The sequence below is a fragment of the Watersipora subatra genome, chromosome 5 (genome assembly GCF_963576615.1).
Source record: "Watersipora subatra chromosome 5, tzWatSuba1.1, whole genome shotgun sequence".
Taxonomy (NCBI): domain Eukaryota; kingdom Metazoa; phylum Bryozoa; class Gymnolaemata; order Cheilostomatida; family Watersiporidae; genus Watersipora; species Watersipora subatra.
In genome coordinates this window covers 47,723,262-47,742,541 of record NC_088712.1, presented here as the reverse complement: position 1 = coordinate 47,742,541, position 19,280 = coordinate 47,723,262, and the positions used below count along the sequence as shown (strand labels likewise).

Here is a 19,280-nt window from a genome sequence, read left to right as displayed (position 1 = left end):
AGCTTGCATCTTGAAAACTGACTCTGCTAGAAACAGTCATATATTATTCAACGGTCAAGCTCTTTAGGCCAATGGCATGCGTGGTGCAGCGTGCTAATTTTGTGCCAAGAAATCTAAGTTCACACAAGGCCTTCCAAGGTCTCCATTTGTATCAAAATGGAATATATAGGCTGGCTTTAGATAAAGCAGCTAATACCGCAAATAATTGTTCATATTCTCTGGCTGATCTGACTCTTGGTTTCCGATGCTTATTCAGCAACCAGTCATTACCATCCACAGTTCTATTTAGATATTACCTGTCAAAAAATTGGTAAAAAACCTGAATGTTTTAACATTACAATAAATTAATGTTTTAAGCAGTAACACATCCATGGTAATTGACAAAAAAACAGGATTTTCCCAAGTCAATCTCTGGTAGACTCTGCTTCAGGACCTGAGACCTCTCACCTTATGGAATTTCACACTACCTACGCACTTCTCAACGTGTTGACAAAGATATCAGAAAATATTCGGCAACTTCATCTGTTGTCGTCAAATCTTCTTTTGAAACTGAGTTGCCTTAGGTCATTTTATGCACATCAGAGGTGAGACTATCAGAACTGCGTCCTTGATATTGGTGATTTGAGATTTGACAACACTCATTGTTTACACATAGCTCCAGTGTATTACCATCATTGCTAGGTTGCAAAGCTATCTGAAGGTGCTTCTGTTTGGGCTCAATTCTCACAAGTATGACTGTTTGAGATCCATAAGTTAGGCTGCAGAATGAAACCTAGATTTGTCAATAGAGTGAACTGAAAATAAATATAAAACAGGTTGAGATTTTTTATATTAAATTTAGACATACATTCACTAAATTTCTTCATAAATAATTTTGTGCCATTCTTTAGGTTGCAACAGCATTATTATTATCATCACCTCAGGTATACAATAGATACATGTAGTTAATGATTTGAGGAAAAGTCTAATTTTTTAGGTTCTGTCAAGTTTTAAGAGCATTGATTACATAATGAAGAACTATTAACTTCAACTATTTGTGTACCATACAATGTAAGGAGTATGAATATTTGATTGTTAAAATACTCAAATTGTATCTCTAATCTGCCTGACCATCCATTAGATTTCTCCAGAAAATCCACTACACTTTACACCAGACACCAACACCTTGTCAATCCAGATTATAGAACAGCTCGATGTCCAGATTATAGAACAGCTAGATGTCCAGATTATAGAACGGCTAGATGCAAAAATGGCTTTTTCTTCGTGTTCGCATTATTTTACTCTACCATTCTTTATTTTGTTTATTTTATTTTTTTGTCTCATGGTCTAACTTGCTTTGACTGGCATTGACTGGTGATAACAAAGTTTGAATCTAACTGTCGATAAACCTTCAGTGGTTTTGCATCTTGAAACAGATTTTATGAATAAAAATCTGACAACTGCTCACATTCATGGATCGATAAATTGTCTTCTTTATTATGCATAGCCATTGTCTTCTGTTATCTAAATATCCACTCTATATAACTGATTCTTGATGTTTGATCTTTTGTAATTTGAATGAGCCCAGAAAAATATTGCTGTCAAAGTTTTTCAATGCAAAAATGTATTATAGTGTTTCTAATTGTATTTACAACAGACATAGTTGGAGATTGTCCCTAAAATAGCAGGCCACCCATTGCCCGTTACGTACATAGTCGGGAGGTCGGTCAAAGAGACCATCACATTAGCGTGTCTCTTCATCGCCATCCCACCTCCTCTACATTTTAGTCTTTTAATATTCAGCTAGCCATGAGGAATGAAATCTGACTCAAGATGTCAGTCTCTTTTTCAGAGTCTGCAGTCGAATCCATGTACAGATCAACCTGAGCAGTACACCAAAAGGTGTAGGGCTGGATCCATATCGTTGTCTATGGAAATGCCAGGGTCGGCATCCGCTCTTCCGCAGGTTTGTATTCGTTTTAACTAGTCATAGAATCTTTAGAACGTGCAGGTCTCTGATCGTACTCTCAAGTCAGTGTTAGCTTTCAAAAACATGTGGACGCATTGGACTTTGCTCGGTTCAATGTGTCGTGAAAGTCGAGGTGTAAATTGTCTTTTTGTGTCTGCCCCTGTACTAGTTAACATAGAATTTGTAGCTAGTCATGAGTTTCTGTAGCAATAAGTAATAAAGTATGCAAAAAATATCATTGCAGTAGAAATGTTTCAATTTGACTCCCTAAATATGCATCTCCAACATTTATTAGTTTTATAATCTATCAGCTTTAAGCTCCGCCATGTTTTGGATTACTTTCGTTTCGATGGAAATTTTTTGATGACGAAAATTTATGCGCAGGTTTATTGAGGGTAGTTGTTCTTAATGCCTGTGAAGACAGTTTCCAGAGTTTCTAATCTGATATATATCGAGCATTTATACAGAAAACTGTAAGATTGCCAATTGAGCCTGACATAGCTTGGAGTTGGCTGCTTTTGCTCATTAAATAAGCCTTATATTATAGTCCACTCTCTTAACTCTTCCCTCATGCAATAATTTGTTAATGCCACCGAACACCGCTTTTATTATAGTAACAATTATTTTTCAACTTCGAGATGCTGTCGAGGGTTGCAAGTGGTAGAGTATTAGTCTCCCGAGCTGAATGGCACAGGTTCAAAACCAGTGTGAAGCAGCCTTGTACGAAGCACTTTGATTCATTGCGATGAGTTCAAGATTACAAAATTCAAGGTTAATAACGTTGTAGATAGAAATGAATATGTACAAATATGACTGTGCATATATACATTATATGAACAAAAATACCCTGAGTTTCAACTAAAATTGATGTCTTCTCTTCTAATATTTGTTCCGCATTCATCAAACACTAGAGACAACTGGTTGACAACTGTGCTGTGTTTCTTTGGGTCAATCTTTTTTGGAGCGATAGAAATTTGTTTCATGAATGTCTACAATTCAATGGTAGTTTTCATGAGTTAGCTTCAGTTGTTACTCAAAAATACTATGTTATTGTTTCTTTACTTGTTTTTATACTGACTGTTTTAAGCTATACTTTAAGGTCTGCTTGTTCATCACTATGCCTTAGTTGGCTGTACTTGTATTAAGTTGTGGAATTGGGGTATTTTATTTATTTTATTGTTGCAGAAGAGAGAAGAAGCCAATAACAAGGTTCCAGCTGTGATAAAATGGGACAAGGATGGCAAGGATGTCTTTATTTCTGGCTCCTTTAACAATTGGGAAAAAAAGATACCCTTGGTGAAGAGGTGAGTTAAAAGCGTGGAAGGATATTACACTTGCTGCTGTGTTTTTGTATTGGTAGTAGTCAGCTGCTAAATCTCACCAACTTTTTTAGTCGTTCTAAAATGGCAACAAATTAGGTTAACACATTAGGCTATTTCATAAATTTTGCAGTTGTTTTATCATCTGCCAGTCTTTGTGGGCATGTCTATGTTCAATGATTGCGATTATGTGAAGCTGAGTCAGTATTTCATATGTATAGGAGACTTCCTAATCTTAACCTTTTAGTATAAATGATTTAGTAGAAATCTTTAGCACAGATTTTAGTATAAAATAAAAGTTAGAGTTTGAAAGCTTTTGATTGACGACTGACACATTAGATGTCCTTGTCTGTTATTTTTTATGACGAGTAAATCAGTATAGTGTATAATTCATAACTAGTTTAAAAGTCTCTGACTTGCGACTATATCTAAAGTACCTGACTTGTGAGTATATCTAAAGTATCTGACTCGTGAGTATATCTAAAGTATCTGACTTGTGACTATATCTTAAGTACCTGACTTGTGAGTATATCTAAAGTATCTGACTTGTGACTATATCTAAAGTACCTGACTTGTGACTTTATCTAAAGTACCTGACTTGTGACTATATCTAAAGTATCTGACTCGTGCCTATATCTAAAGTATCTGACGTCTCACTATATCTAAAATACCTGACTTGTAACTATATCTTAAGTATCTGACTTGTGAGTACATCTAAAGTACCTGACTTGTGTCTATATATAAAGTATCTGACTTGTGAGTATATCTAAAGTACCTGACTTGTGACTATATCTAAAGTATCTGACTCGTGACCACATCTAAAGTCTCTGACTTGTGACTATATCTAAAGTATCTGACTCGTGACCACATCTAAAGTCTCTGACTTGTGACTATATGTAAAGTACCTAACTTATGACTCAAATCACTAAAGTTGCCGAAAGAACTCTGATGTCATATTTAACTCAGTGCTGTTGTGTTAGCGAAACAAGATTTACAGAAGTGAGACGCTACATTGTTTGGCTAAGAGGCTACTATACATGTTACTTTTAAAAAACTGCATACTAGCTGTTTTAGTCACTACTGGTTACACTTACTGCATTACATTGACAGATGCACATAAAACATTCTATATGATCACAATATATATAACCCGATTTATATGGATAGAGACTTGTGCTAAATTATATTTGGCCCTGAGCTTAGCTAACCAATTTGGTTGGCTCACTTTTATTGGCAAACATTATTACCGTCAGCTTTCATGATTACTGTCAGCTTTCATGATTGCTGTCTTATTTCATGTTCTATGTCTCTTGACTGCAGCTGCAATGCTATCTGCATCGTGGTTTGTGGCTGGTTCTTGGTCATTAGACAATTGATAGCTCTCTCATATTTTTAGCTTATGTTGCTTGCAGTGAGAAGAATTTCTACACCATAGTGGAACTTGAGGAGGGAGAGCATGAGTACAAGTTCTTTGTGGATGGTCAGTGGAGGCACAACCAGGATGAGGTGCTTTTCCCACGCTATGTTCTATATTCCTTTCCTACACTATATTCTCCATCCCTCAATATTCCCGGTATTCCTCTCTCTAATTATATCCGCCATTCCTCAATATTCCCGCTATTCCTCTCTCCTCACTTTATTCTTCATTCATCTCTCGCAATATTCTTCATTCATCTCAGTAATCTCTGTTCCTCTATCTATAATCTTTATTCCTCTATCTATAATCTCTATTCCTCTATCTATAATCTTTATTTTTCTATATATAGTCTCTATTTCTCTATCTATAATCTCTATTCCTCTATTTATAATCTTTATTCTTCTATCTATAATCTTTATTCCTCTCCGTCTATTATCTTTATGCCTCACTATATAAACTTTATTCTTCTATATATAATCTTTATTCCTCTCCGTCTATTATCTTTATGCCTCACTATATAATCATTATTCTTCTCGCTATAACTTCTTTTCCTCTCCCTATAATTTCTATTCCTCTCCCTATAATCTCTAATCCTCTCTATAATCTTTATTCTTCTCTCACAATATTCTCTATTCGTATCTCTCTACAATCTTTATTACTGTATCTACACGTATAATATCTATTCTTCTCCATCTATAATATCTATTCCTCTCTATCTGTATTCTCTATTGTCCTTGCTATGCTATTTAACACCTTTTGCCAATGTTGCATTTTTAATTAATATCCTCTGGTTTTGCGCTGGCCCTCACCTTTGCTTCTTAAACATCTATTGTCTGTCGGGCGCTATTAGCAGGAAATTGGCATCAAATGGTCCTTATTTATACAGCTTGCACTTTCGCTAGTCGTTATCCACTCTTGTGACATATCCCACTCGGAGAGGTTGTTATGGATTGCTGAGTATGCCATGTAAGCTCTGGAATGAACGGATGTACCTATCACTAATATGTTGCTATATGTGAGAAGAGACTACTGCTGCATGCCACTATTCTATTGCTGAGAAAGAGGTTTTATCGTTGACCATTTATTATTATCCTTATAGTCTAGAAACCAAATTTTCAGTAGCTCAAAGAAATGGTAGAAATACTGATAATAGAAATACTGAAATAGTAGAAAGTAAGCTATGGTGCATTGACCTGCAGCACCTTAAATTTGCTGTAAGAATTGTTCATACAACTCTTGAACGTAGTTAGCTGCGCATCCTTCAAAAGGTTATCCTAACCAGTGTCTGTGATCTTGAGTGTGCCTTGTAAATCCTGGTTTCTTGTAACAGTTACTGATTTAGGGCCCGTACACACTCGCTCAAATCGATGATTAGCTGTGCGATTGACCACAATGATGGACTGCTATGACATCATTTTGCGATGAGGGGTCAACGTAATCGTTGCTAGCGACAATGCGATGGACTTTCAACAGGTTGAACTTTGATATTGATGATCGCAACCACTAGCATATTGATTGGCTGTTTGCTGACCGCGTTGGATCCAATTTCAACAGTTGTGAAGATTGGTGCCAATTCATATTAGCAAGATATACACTCGCTCCGTGATGAATTGCATAATCAGACAATTAAAAGATAGCAAAACGACCCACGATATCACCAATGCAGTTTCGTAATTTCTAATTGGTTGTTGGTTAGCGATCAGCTAATCGCTCCTAGTGTGTACACCTTATCGTTGTTGATGACATAAAAATAGCTAATCGTTGTAGTCCGTCGCACAGCCAAACGTTTATTTGAGCGATAGTGTGTACGGGCCTTTACTCATTGGAGGTTGTGTAAGTATTATTGCTTTTAGTTGTTGCAATGGGATCATCAGGCAAAATTTTAAATTGATTAATTAATTTCTGCTATACTTTTCGTATGTCTTAAAATGGAAGAGAACATCATTTTATAGGTCAGTTGCGATTGGTCAACTTTGATTGGGCTGTTTTGATTGGTCAGTCTTTATTGGTCAGCGGTATTTGGTCAATTTTTATTGCCCAGTTTTCATTAATCGGTTGTAATAGCTTAGTGTTACATTCTTAGAACTTAATAAAGCTTGCACCTTGCAAACAATTACCTTTCGGCGAATGAGTTTTTGTTTTGTGAATGACATAATTAGGCAAAAAGATTTGAACCTTTCAGTGTCCTATAGCCGACATTTTCGACATGAAGACATACAAATACATTGTAATTCATTTAATTCGTTTCACTGCCTAAAAGTATTTGTTAATTTAAAAAAAAACACAGCAGATAGTTATATGTGGCAGTAAAATAGATGCATTACAGACAAATGTACAAAATAAAGAATTAGTCAATAAACAGAGGTTTTTACTTGGTTACTTTACAATGGAGACTGGTAATCAGAAACTTAAGTGTAGGTGAAGTTAGTGATAGAGTTATTCAGTGTGGCTGATTCTGACATAGACTAAATAAAGTTTAGTAGAACTTAGCTTATTTGTTATTTTGTATTTGATAGATCTTTTACGGCACCAACACCTGTTTGTTTTTCACCTTCTGCATTTCATTTTCATTTACGAAACTGTGATGCTTCAACAAGTTTTGTTTGCTAGATGCGAAAAATTGTTTCAAAAATATTTCTGTCAAGTATTTGCTTAGATTTAGATTATGTGTTGGGAAATTTGTATGTTGAGGCAGCTGTAAGTAAAGGTTTGACTGTGCTTCTTTGCAACAGAGCATGTATATTCAGACCTGCCCACCTATCCCTAGGGCTTCAGCTATAGCCGACTGCCTACTGTGGGCCTGCAGTCTTGCGAATCCATCACCAGTGCTAACATTGTTGTGTAATAGCTGGTAAGAGTTTGCAGACCTGCCAACCCATTGATGCAGCTAGCCATCTGCCTACTGTGAACTGGCAGACGTGCCAACCCGCCACCATTGCTATACCCACTCTCTTACTGCTACTGTTGTTTCACCTTATTCTTTGTTTTGTGTTCCTACTTTAGCCAACGGTGAAGAACTCAAGTGGCACACTTAACAATACTATCAAAGTGGTCAAGGAGGACTTTCAGATTCTTCAGGCTCTAGAGAATGACAAGGATGCCACTATCGCTGTAAAGAAGATGGATGCTCAGTCTGGGCACCATAGCAGCAAAATCTCTGGTAAGAGAACACAGGCTATTTGGTGTCGGGCTATCGTGAGGTTGATATTATAGGTTTAATTTGTTAGAGCTGTTATCGATTTCTGAACTAGCTTTCTGTATGCCTTTACACCTTTTATCTAATACTTGATATGCATATGTATTACAGTAGTTGAGCTGTTCTTACGATGTCATAACTCAAGTTTTGAACTAGGTTTCATCATAAAATATGGACTATATACTGTAGAGTACGGTACATACAGCGGTATAAAAATGCAGCGGGTAATGTCATAGAAAGTATTAAAGCAAGAAAAATTATTTTAATCACATCTAAATTAAAACAAATATTAATCAAAGAAACAATTTCGTACTACCACCATACAGATGGAGTTGGCTATGGAATCATCAGTTGTGTATTATTTGGATGTTTTAAAATTTGAGTGTAGCTCAGATTGGAATCTTTAATTTCAAAAGCAGTGGAATTAAAAACAGACCCGTCCACAAAAGTTGGCAGAAACTTAAAATTTACATATACTGTAAAACCTCTATTTGAGCACCATAGCACTGTTCAACCCTTCCGCTATAGTGGTGTTTTATTAGAGGTATATTTAAAATAGAGTGTAGCACTTTATTTTTCGACTAACTGGTTGGAATTTTGCAATGATAAATTTAACTTTTTACCAGTGGCTGTTAATGTCACCTATATTTTGTTCTCTCCTTTGGGTAGATCGACATTATTTCAGCGTCAACATTATTTTGGCGTCAGTATTTCGGTCAATGGTTTTCATTTACGTCAAAGTATCTGACCAACGCAAACAAGAACCTACTTTGAGTAAACATATTAGGCCGGTACAACTATGTGACGTCTATATCTATGTGTCTATATGTCTATGTCACAACTATTACTCATTTCAATAGTAACAAACATATTAGTTTTGAGGAAAAAACCAAAAAACTTGGTAGCTAGAAAAGACTTCAATATGCCGTAACAATGGCTGCTGCTACGTCGTATGCTGGTACTGAAGAGTATTTTTAATGTTTTTATAAATGCTCTAAAGTCTTCAGGTAAGATTGTAAACCACCTGATTGACGACTCTGGGCACAAATCCGACCGCAATGTGTGTGGTCGGATTTAGACCTTAGGGATGTCTAATCAGTGTAGTTTTGATGATTGTGACGATTGATTCTCTATCACACCATCTCTAAACCATGGCAACTATGACAATAAAAATGAGAGGATTAATGGTTGTTGATATAATTTAGTCATTAGTATTATTTTGTGGAGAATTCTCTGCTGATCACTTTTTGTTATGAGTTCATAAAGATCAAACATAATGAATGTCAAGTCAAAATGGCGGTCTATAGAGGTGGCATTCAATTAGAGGTTGGGGCTGTATTTTTCAACCCTTCTCCTATAGTGGCATTCTATTACAGGTGGCACCCAAATAGAGGTTTAACGGTAGATTGAGTTAAATTAAGTTGCATAACCAGTTTCCTTAAAGGTTGACTTGCAACAAAATTCACATTACAGTTATTTGATATGAAAAGATTCACCATGTTTTACTCTGTTGTGTTGTAGGTGCAAAATATGTGGAAAGGTGATTACAAGCTCTTAAAAGCTCAAAAACGAACAGAAAATCGCAGCCACATGAGACCGCCGTAGTTTGGATTCTCTCTCCAAAACGGCTCAAATGTGATGTAGTTGTTAGAGATGGTTTCTGTTTACACTTTCATGCAACCTTATTCGTCGAAATATTTTCACAAATATACTTCACGCATTCAATAAAGCCATGTCTATTGTTCTTACGCATCTGTTTTATCGTCATCGTAATGCTGTCACTTTTAGCAGTGATATCTTATAACTTACCGTAAAAATTCCTTTAATTTTTTAGCCTTAGCTTGAAGGAGTACATATCATTGTCTGATAATCATGACGAGCCTGTTGGTCACTTGTGATAATCGAAAAGTGCTGCAGAAATTGTTTGCGAAGAATTGGGTCACGTGATTAGATTACGACTTGCCAATTAGACCAAACCGAAACAAAACCTTAAAGTAGCGAGCATCTATATTTGATACGGGGTCTTCGGCAAAACCCGAAGTGTTTGTCATAAACTAGTGCTACATTAAGTTTTATATTGAGCTTTTTATTGGCCTTTCAATTCCTGTGAGAACATCACGTGACAAGACAATAACCAAATTTCATGACTACGTCAGATAAATAAAGAGATTCCAATCTACAGCGGCTTTTCGTTTTTGAGCTTTTACGAGCTTGTAATCACATTTCCATATATTTGGCACCTACAACACAACAGAGTAAGACATGGTGAATCTTTTGATACCAAATAACTGTAATGCGAATTTTATTGCAAGTCAACCTTTAATAAAAGTTGGTGACCCGAGTCAGGCCAACATTGAATATAAAGGTCTATAATCTGGGAGACATAAAAAAGATAATTTGAGACAATTCTAGTACCAGATGTTACGGAGAGTTATGAAAATTTCTTACAATCAGTCTAGTGTAAGGCCTACATGGCCTCTATGACTTATGACTCAATGTCTGTGTTATGAATCTTGACTCTGTCTTGGTATTTATGATGCGATCTCTTGAGATATGATTTTTATATAGTAGCTTTATGACTTTTGACTCTTGTCCATATTTATGTTATAGTTCTATGACTTTTGACTTAAATCTATGTTATAGCTCTATGACTGTTGACTTTTGTCTATACCTATGTTATAGCTCTATGATTTTTGGCCTCAATATCTATGTTGCAACTCTATGACTCTTGAGTCAGTGTATCAATGTAAATTACAAATATTTAACATGGCCATTCAAAAACAGAATGTGTGTAGGGAAAGTTAATAATATTTTAACCCTGTAATGATGCTGTTTTTTTTCTATGATTACTAGCTGTTAGTCAATGGTAACTTTTAACACCAGTCCAAAGCTGCCAACGCTGACTCCATTTAATCTAGCAATGTATTAGGTCTGTTACGCATACAGCATTTGTAAGAAACTGCATGTTTGTTGTGTCACTATGGTAACATTTTGAATAGCCTCCAAGCTTATAACTGGTGAATTCTTTTGGAATTCTTATCAAAATATTTAAGTATCATGCAATTCAAGCGGTGGAAGTTGGCTCAAAATGTAAAGATGTAAATTTAAATTGGGTTTTGGCTATAATTAAAAAAAATTATTCCTTCGAGTCACAATTCTTTTGCCGTATTTAGTCACAATTCCTTATGCATCCCTTAATCTATGCTATGAAAAGAGGGGTCTGTCTGTCTGTCTGTCCACCTGTCTGTTTGTGCGAAACCAGGGTTAGAGAATAAAATATTGCTCCATGCGAGACTCAAACAGAATAAAGATTGCTTTGTTACAGAAAAAGCAGATTTGTTACCGATTGATAGACAGAATAACAGCATCGAACACTGTTATTGTTATTGGGCCAATAATACTATAGATAAAAAGCTAGGAACTTGCATGCTCTCTTGACAAAACCAGGGTTAGATTTCAAAGAAGATTGTACTCCGAGTTATTAACTGTGTATATTGAACATCTCTTTCACATCTGTGGAGTTATCTTTCCGCATAGAAACAAAAGTTGTGTTCTTGTGTATTATTTTGCGTTCGTAAAGTGCCTTAAAACACTTTTCGAGCATCTGTTATGCCACAGGCTTTTTATTAAAACCTAGTGGTCAAGTAGATTGGTATGGTCAGGCACAGTTCTCTATTTTAGATATTGCGGAACAAAGTGAGTACGGGCGTGATATGCCTGTGCGCAGATCTACTGACAGACAAACAGGACCTCCGATATTACCACCCCACCTTCTGCAAGTTATACTCAACAAGGATGTATCAGAACATGTATGTTTTTCCGTTTGATATACAGCGCATCCTCAGCATACAAAGTTAATCAAATTTGATATTCTCGCTGTATATCATACATTGGAGCAAATATTGATATAGAAATGTGCTTTAGTTTGTAAAATTCTAGGGCTCAAAAGCGAAGTAATTGCATAGGAAATGAAATTAAATGCATATATAAAACTATGTAAAAAACTAAATGTGCAAACCTAATTATCTGTACACACTAGTTTAATCAATTACTAATCGGTGAAAAGAGGTTGAATAGAACATTAGTCTCAGCAATATGTAGTTTTGGTGGTAAAGTAAATAATTAAAATAGATGGCTTGACATACTCTCACTTACACTAAATATACCATAAAACCTCTATTTGAGTAATGCGGCGCTGTATTTTTCAACCCTTCCCTTATGGTGGCATTTTATTATAGGTTCTAATAGAGGTTTTATGGTAATTTAAATTGATCTAATTTATATTTTTATGTTTAATTTTGTATTTTTACCAGCTATTTGACTTTCACTTACAAAATTGCGATGATTTAAAATATTTTGGACATTTTAGGTTGGAAATTACTTTGTAAGTTATGACGATTGTGGTTGTCAAAAGCTTCATATGTAGATTGGATTGTAAGTCAAAGTTTAAACTACTTAATTTTCTATAAACTGAGCTAACAGGTTTACATTGTTGGCCCTGTCCTTTCTACGCAATTGAAGAATGGAGAGTTGCATAGCAGCTATCTTGGTTTTTCTCAAAGCGAAACAATTTTGAGGGTTACTTTGGTATAAAATGAACCTTTTAGTGTGGCAGACTTTGTTAAAAAAGATTTAAAAAGTTTTCAAAACTACATATTGAAAAACCGTAAAATTAATTTTTTTTGTTATTTTTCAAAATTTGGGAAGGTTTTGGGATATAAAAATTTTAGGATATTTTGGGATATAAAAGTTTTGGGATACCCCACATATATAATATGTGGGATATCCCAAAATATGTGGGATATTTTGGGATTACACATTCCTTCAATTGGATAATATTGAAGGAATGTGATAATATTGAAGGAATGTGTTAATATTGAAGGATAACAAATAGTATTGCATTTCTCTTACCCCACTTGAACCTAAACTTGTGTTTAGGTTCAAGTGGGGTAAGTGAAGTGCAAGTTTGCCCAATAATTGGGCAAATGTTTAGACAAAATTTGCCCAATTATTGGCAAGACAATATTTCCTAATTTTTATGCCCTATGAAAGTTTTTTGGAAAGGTGTTCATAGGTTTTTACATACTATTTTTAAATACTGTTATATATTGTATTTGTTTGATATTATATATAATTTGTCGTTAAGGGTTTTAGCTACAAACTAACGAATTACACTGGATGTTTGTGCTACGATTTTGTGACAATTTGGAATTATGAAGCAAATATGAAACTATGAGGATGTTTGACATTGACTTTACTGGCCAGAACATTAGCATTGTGTTATGTTGTTTATATTGCAAAATGATTTTTTCATTTTAAGTAATGTAAACAATTTTAATTCATTTGCAAACTAGAAAACCACCTTTGGAATGTTTTTACATCATGCGCATTAATGTTTAAAATAGCCCAAATTTTGGATAAGTAGGAGTATTTTGTATAAAAGTAGGCTAGGGAATATATTACTCTATCTGTAGCAAATTCTTAAGCTCCTGTTTGTATTACTGTCTTTGCTCTAATGAAGAGTATTGCACAAGAAAGGAAGGCCAAATGTACAGGACAATTTTCTTTATTATATTTTTAATGTGTACATATTTTCATGGTAACAAAGAGCTGACAAGTTGACAGATTTTTACAACTTTTATAATTTTTATCGTTTTCCTGCGGATTTTGATCGTCGTCCTCTCCTGCTTCTGCGCCGACGACGCCTTCCACCTTTTTTTGACGATTTTCTTGACCTCCTTCTTGATCTTCGTCTCCTCGATCGTCTCCTTCTAGATCGAGATCTCTTTCCTTTTGATCTCCTGCTTCTCCTGCGTCGCCTTCTGAAATACACAGGATTTATATGTATATACACAAGACATAGGTGACAAGCCAATATATATGAGATTCTTAGTTCAAAAATTATCACACATTGCTAACGTACCGTCGGCCACGTCTGCTTCTGCTCCTGCTTCTACTTTTTCCTGATCTTCTGCGTCGCCTACGGCGACGCCTTTCCATTCCTTCTCCATCTCCTGTCTTTCTCTTACGAACAGCTCCATGGGCTGCACTCCTCATGGAAGAGGACCTTCGTCTCATAACGCTGCTCTCTGCCCCCTCTGCGACATGCAGGCATTAATAACTAGCAGCATCCACTAATGACCTTTATCCAACATTAATTTTACAAATATATAATAATTTTAATTTATCAATGTATAATTCGTCAATAATTCTTACCTGTGGGGACACCACTCCTCGATCTACTTCTTGAGGAAACCATGATTAGTTAGCTTTGAATGTAAAATTGTGCCTTATATATGGCAGTTACGATCCAGTATGGCCAATCACTGATCTCAAAAAGCGAGAAGACAATTTGCAATTGTCCTCTATTGGACTGTATACATGAGAGCATGACTGCTAATTGGCTGGAGTGGAATCCTTTTGAAGGACTTTTGGAATTTTCATAACAGGCATTAATGATGAGGTCATTGATTTTAGTAAAAGTGTAAAGACATTTTTAATACAAAAGGTATGCTATGTATGCCAGCATTCATAGATTTGTTCATAGAATTCATTCCATTACTTACATCTTTTGTATACCCAATATTGTGCTACATTCGAATTGCGAGAATATATTTTGCCGATATCATCAGGTATGATGCAATATAGTTAATGTTATGGAGTAATTGATATAATTCATTTAGCAAAAAATTCATCCAAGAAAGAAACTTTTAAATGCATTATGCACCCTAAAATGTGGACAACTTGGTTACTACTGATTTGTTACGAAGAAGTTTTATAAGATATAAGGTAGGTTAGGGAATTGCTGTGATTCACTTTTAAACAACCCTTGTGTCTTCTCATCTTATTGGGGCTAACATCTGTCCGTTGTGTTTAAGACTATATAAAACAACAGGCACAAATTTTGCAAAGAATACAATTTTCATTTTCTCAATATTTTTTCAAAAATATTACTGAATATATGATTCTTTAGCTTTTTGTTTATATTACTTTCCAGTTTTGACATCTAACAGTAACGGAGGATAGGGAGTTATCCTTCATTTGCTTTTTTGCTGGATTTTAAACTTGCCTTTTTTTGGGCAAAATATTTTATGTGATTCTTTATAGTTTCAAAAGTAACTATGGCACTATGGGTGATAAGGTTTAAAAAATAAGAGTTTTACTTCTCCAATATCTAAATTTGTTAAGGTAATTTGAAAGATGTTGATTTGCTTAAATATTTTATACTGGTAAAGACTATCACAAATGGCGGATCCTATTACAATTCTTTTTTTAAATGAATTTTGCACAATTAGTAATACATTTTCTACAGAAGTTTTTGTAGTGCATCTTGGCTTGCAACGCGAGGAATAATCAATCCTTCATGCTCATTTGTTATTTTTAGCTAGCCATGGGCTGTTAGCGATAGGCTAAGTCTTGTGCTTTGTACTTTTAATAGAGTGTACCTTTTTTAATAAAGTTTGTCGTTTTTTCATAAAGTTTATCTCAAATGGAAATATGAACTGTCACATTTATTAATCAGCCCTTTTCCAGGAAAGCTGAACTCTTGTAGAGGGAATATATAACAAATATAGAAATTTTCATTTCAACCTTATAATGCTACATACACAACACGAGTTGTTTTCACTTGTCTACAACAAATAGCATTGTTCTTCATTCGGTTGCAATACATCTTTATTAATGTTCGACCGTGAGCGTACTCAGGTGTTGGCTACTCTCGCTTGTTTCAACTTCATCGGTTAAATTCCAGTCTGGGTTCATTGTAGTTAAAATAGCTGCATTCCACTACAGCTTGCTTCTTCCGGTAGAGTATTTCCCTTTGTTGGAGTTTTTTCTTGGCTGAAATTTAGCTCTTTCCAGTATTATTTTAAAGTTTGGCCTGTTGCTCAGTGAAGATTTTTTCTATGCTTAATTTAACTTGTGGTAAATGTGGTTTCTTGAGAAGAAAGGTCGTTTTTAAAACTAACGACTTCAATTCACAATCCTAGAGTAAAACAGTATTTGTGATGCAGCAATGGAACGACTATCACTGAACTGAACCCTTATGGTTAATGTGAGCTGAACAGCATACGCTTCTTGTACTTTTAGTTGGAGCCTGGGATGCTGCCTGAGCCTAATCACGTGATGCTAAATCATCTCTATGCACTCTCTATTAAGGTAGGTCTAAGAATATGGTTGGACAACTCCTCAATTGTCCCTCTTTTCTAGACAATCTGTTAACAACAGATTCTGTAGTAAAAAGCTATCATTGTAATTGTTATAGGCTAACTATTGGAGTAGATAAATAATTAGTTTTGAAAATTTTTAGCTTTCGAGTGGGAAGGGAAGGACATGTAGCTGTTAACTAGGCTGAGAATAAAATGTCCTTTAGACTTATTTTCACAACCGTGTATTGTCTTTCATGGAGTAAACAATTACATTATAATTATTTTATATCAATTTATATATTGTATATAAATATGTTATATCAAACAAGAATAATTTTGAATTCGCATTGTCGATCTCATGACATTCAGCTTGCTGAATGTCACTAGATGACAATTTATCATGACTTCTCGTGATGATAAATTCTAATAATTCTCAAATCATCGAGAATAATACATTGTCGATGATTCAGTTGGTAGAAGGTCGGTATTCATTGACATTCTACCAACTGCCCTAATCGACTGTCTTCCGAAATTGTTGAACAGTCTTTACTATAATAAGATCGGTGTTCCGTGTTGTTCAAAAATCTTTGTGTGAGTGAAAAATTATGAGAACGGACTGCCAGAGCTCCATGCATTTCTTACGGTGTATTTATGGCAAAAAACAGGCCTACTTCAAACGCTGCCGGGTCAATTCGCTATCATAGAACTGTGGTTTACCTTATTAATGTGCCAAGATCTATGAGATTAGACACTCAAGAATGAGTCTTCACATGCATTAAAAGGACAATTGTCTTCAATGAACGTGTTTATGAATTGTTGTCATGAAAGAAGTGTAGCATTTTGCACTGAAGATGAAAGAAATCCCGACCACTGCTGGACTTGGTGCTAGTCTTAAATTGTAAAAGTAACAGTTCAAAAATGAAAAACCATATTATTTTGTATAAAATTGAAGATAAAGTTTCACCTTACACTTTTATGCCCAACTATAAGATGCCCTGTTTACATTGAGAGTCATCTACTATCGTTACCTATTCATTTCAACCTTCTTTCAATAAGAAATGTAAAAACACCCGATCGTTAATAGTTTGCACTTCGCTAACTACAATGTCTTGCTGAGCCTACTGGGACCTGGTGATTGCAGTTGCGAACTGGCCTCCTTACATCCTGATAGTGATACTAGTGCTAATATAATAATTATTATTATTGTATTATCATAATAGTTTGTCAGTATGTCCTTGCAGCATATGAGTACTCGTTGCACATGTTTTGCGAGTCAAATATTTGTCGCTATCAATAAAATATGCACATTGGGTAATATACATGTGTGATGCTGTAGCGACAGCTAGTACCACTACTCATCCCTTAGTTATGGTTTGATGAACAATTCTTGCTTCACGCAATAAGGATATGAGACAAATCATTGGTTCCAAAACTACTATAATCTTAGTAGACAATTATTATCAACTAGTACAGTGGCAGTCTGCTACGCCGTCAGAGATCATCAGGCGTGCCAATGAAGTAGTCAGGTGTAGGTAGTAGCGGTGTAGGTAGTAGCGGTGTAGGTAGTAGCGGTGTCGGTAGTAGCGGTGTAGGTAGTAGCGGTGTAGGTAGTAGCGGTGTAGGTAGTAGCGGTGTAGGTAGTAGCGGTGTAGGTAGTAGCGGTGTAGGTAGTAGCGGTGTAAATAGTAGCGTGATGGGTGGCAATACAGGGTGTTGCGGGTTCGAATCCTCTATGATGTAATCTTTTTTATCACCTTCTCACTATGACTTGGGACACAGAGATGGTCGTGGCTCTTATTATAGTAAAGATTGATGGTTTCGAATTTCATCATTTGCTTGATCAGCCATATTTACATCAGTTAGCGAGAGTTGCTTCTTTGAACTTGTTCAAATTTCTGTTAGAATTTTGAAGAATTTAGAGTGGATATTTGTGATAAATTGCAGAAAAAAATACCTTAGTCATTTTATAATTATTTAATCTTTTAAAGTTCATTTATGCTCATATAAGGTTTGGCACTTTGCGGTGGCCATGATGACGTCTTATTTGTCTCTATGACTATCTATAGATTGTGAAAAACGCTAAAATGTTGTTCAGTAGCTGTTACTTATGGTGATACACAAACGTCCTCTATATCTGTGAGTGAAAGACCCTATAGGCCTCCATGTATAATGATGCCTTACGTTATCAGGATTTTGAATGATCTAGAGCAGGAATTAGCAACCTAAGGCATGCCGTCCACACGTAGCCGGCCAAGCAATTTTCAATGGCACGCCGAGCTTCATTTGTTAGGGTCACAACAAGCTCGTATTTGTTTTGCATTTGTCCCTCTGTGACATCATCATCAAATCATCCCCTTGTATCAGCAAAATTTTCGAATTCTTCCATCTAGGCCTTTTACCTAATTGATGCATCTAGGCCTTCTACCCAGACAGTGATGTATCTCAGACAGAGGATGCATCACTGTCTGGGATGATTCTTCAGGGCCTCTGAAATCCATCGCATTTGGTTTTCAGAGTAAAAATTTTTTGCTTTCTATCGTCAATAGTTGTCAGTACGGTTCCTAAACAGTCTCTGTCTGCCCGAAAGTTTCATGCCTCATTCACCATTGTTATAGTCAATGTTCAATGCGTAATCAGAAGGATTATTCTCTTTTACTATCTCACTTTCGGCAACCATATAACATATAGTATTGCGCTTCACTTACCCCACGTGAACCTAAACTTAAATATGGAGTTGTCTTGTACTCGGAAGGGGGTGACAACTCTAAATTGTTTTGAACATATTTCGAAACTAAGTCGGTACACAGCAAAAATTTTCCAACCCCTGATCTAAACTTTTACCAAACTGGTGAAGTTACTTGTTCTTTCGCTTAGCCATCACATATTCATAAGAGTAAGTGAGACCATAACTCCAACATTTAATTCCCTTGGTCTCAAATAGCGCTAGTTTTCTAATGTGTATGTTTTAATTTATAATTAATTCAATTGATTAACTTTTTTACAAAAGCATTTGAGCACCTATAGTACAAATAGGCATTGTACTAATTCACGGATGTTTCATTGCAGGATGAGGTTATTTGTGATTGTACACATAGGTCGACTATATTGTACACATAGGTCGACTATATTGTACACATAGGTCGACTATATTGTACACATAGGTCGACTATATTGTACACATAGGTCGACTATATTGTACACATAGGTCGACTATATTGTACACAAAGGTCGACTATATTGTACACATAGGTCG

General features: G+C 35.5%; 2 protein-coding genes across 4 annotated transcripts in view; one reads left to right on the top strand and one right to left on the bottom strand.

The window, feature by feature from the left end:
• LOC137396162 (5'-AMP-activated protein kinase subunit beta-2-like) overlaps window positions 1–19,280 on the top strand; it is a 33,285-nt gene that overhangs the window by 11,448 nt on the left and 2,557 nt on the right. For 2 of the 3 annotated variants that reach the window (XM_068082314.1, XM_068082313.1), the window contains 6 exons: window positions 1,832–1,945; window positions 3,134–3,252; window positions 4,680–4,773; window positions 7,688–7,844; window positions 11,562–11,689; window positions 15,969–16,037. In XM_068082314.1, coding sequence (XP_067938415.1) covers window positions 1,832–1,945; window positions 3,134–3,252; window positions 4,680–4,773; window positions 7,688–7,844; window positions 11,562–11,689; window positions 15,969–16,037 — 681 coding nt within the window. Of the gene's footprint in view, window positions 1–1,831; window positions 1,946–3,133; window positions 3,253–3,976; window positions 3,987–4,679; window positions 4,774–7,687; window positions 7,845–11,561; window positions 11,690–15,968; window positions 16,038–19,280 lie in introns of all 3 variants that reach the window. The other variant, XM_068082315.1, reaches the window with a different exon arrangement.
• Window positions 13,458–13,930, bottom strand: LOC137396662 (prothymosin alpha-A-like). The gene is made up of 2 exons (XM_068082979.1): window positions 13,804–13,930; window positions 13,458–13,702 (listed from the first exon to the last, which is right to left on the bottom strand). Exons 1-2 carry the CDS (start codon window positions 13,919–13,921, stop codon window positions 13,458–13,460), a joined length of 363 nt encoding a protein of 120 aa, XP_067939080.1. The 5' UTR covers window positions 13,922–13,930.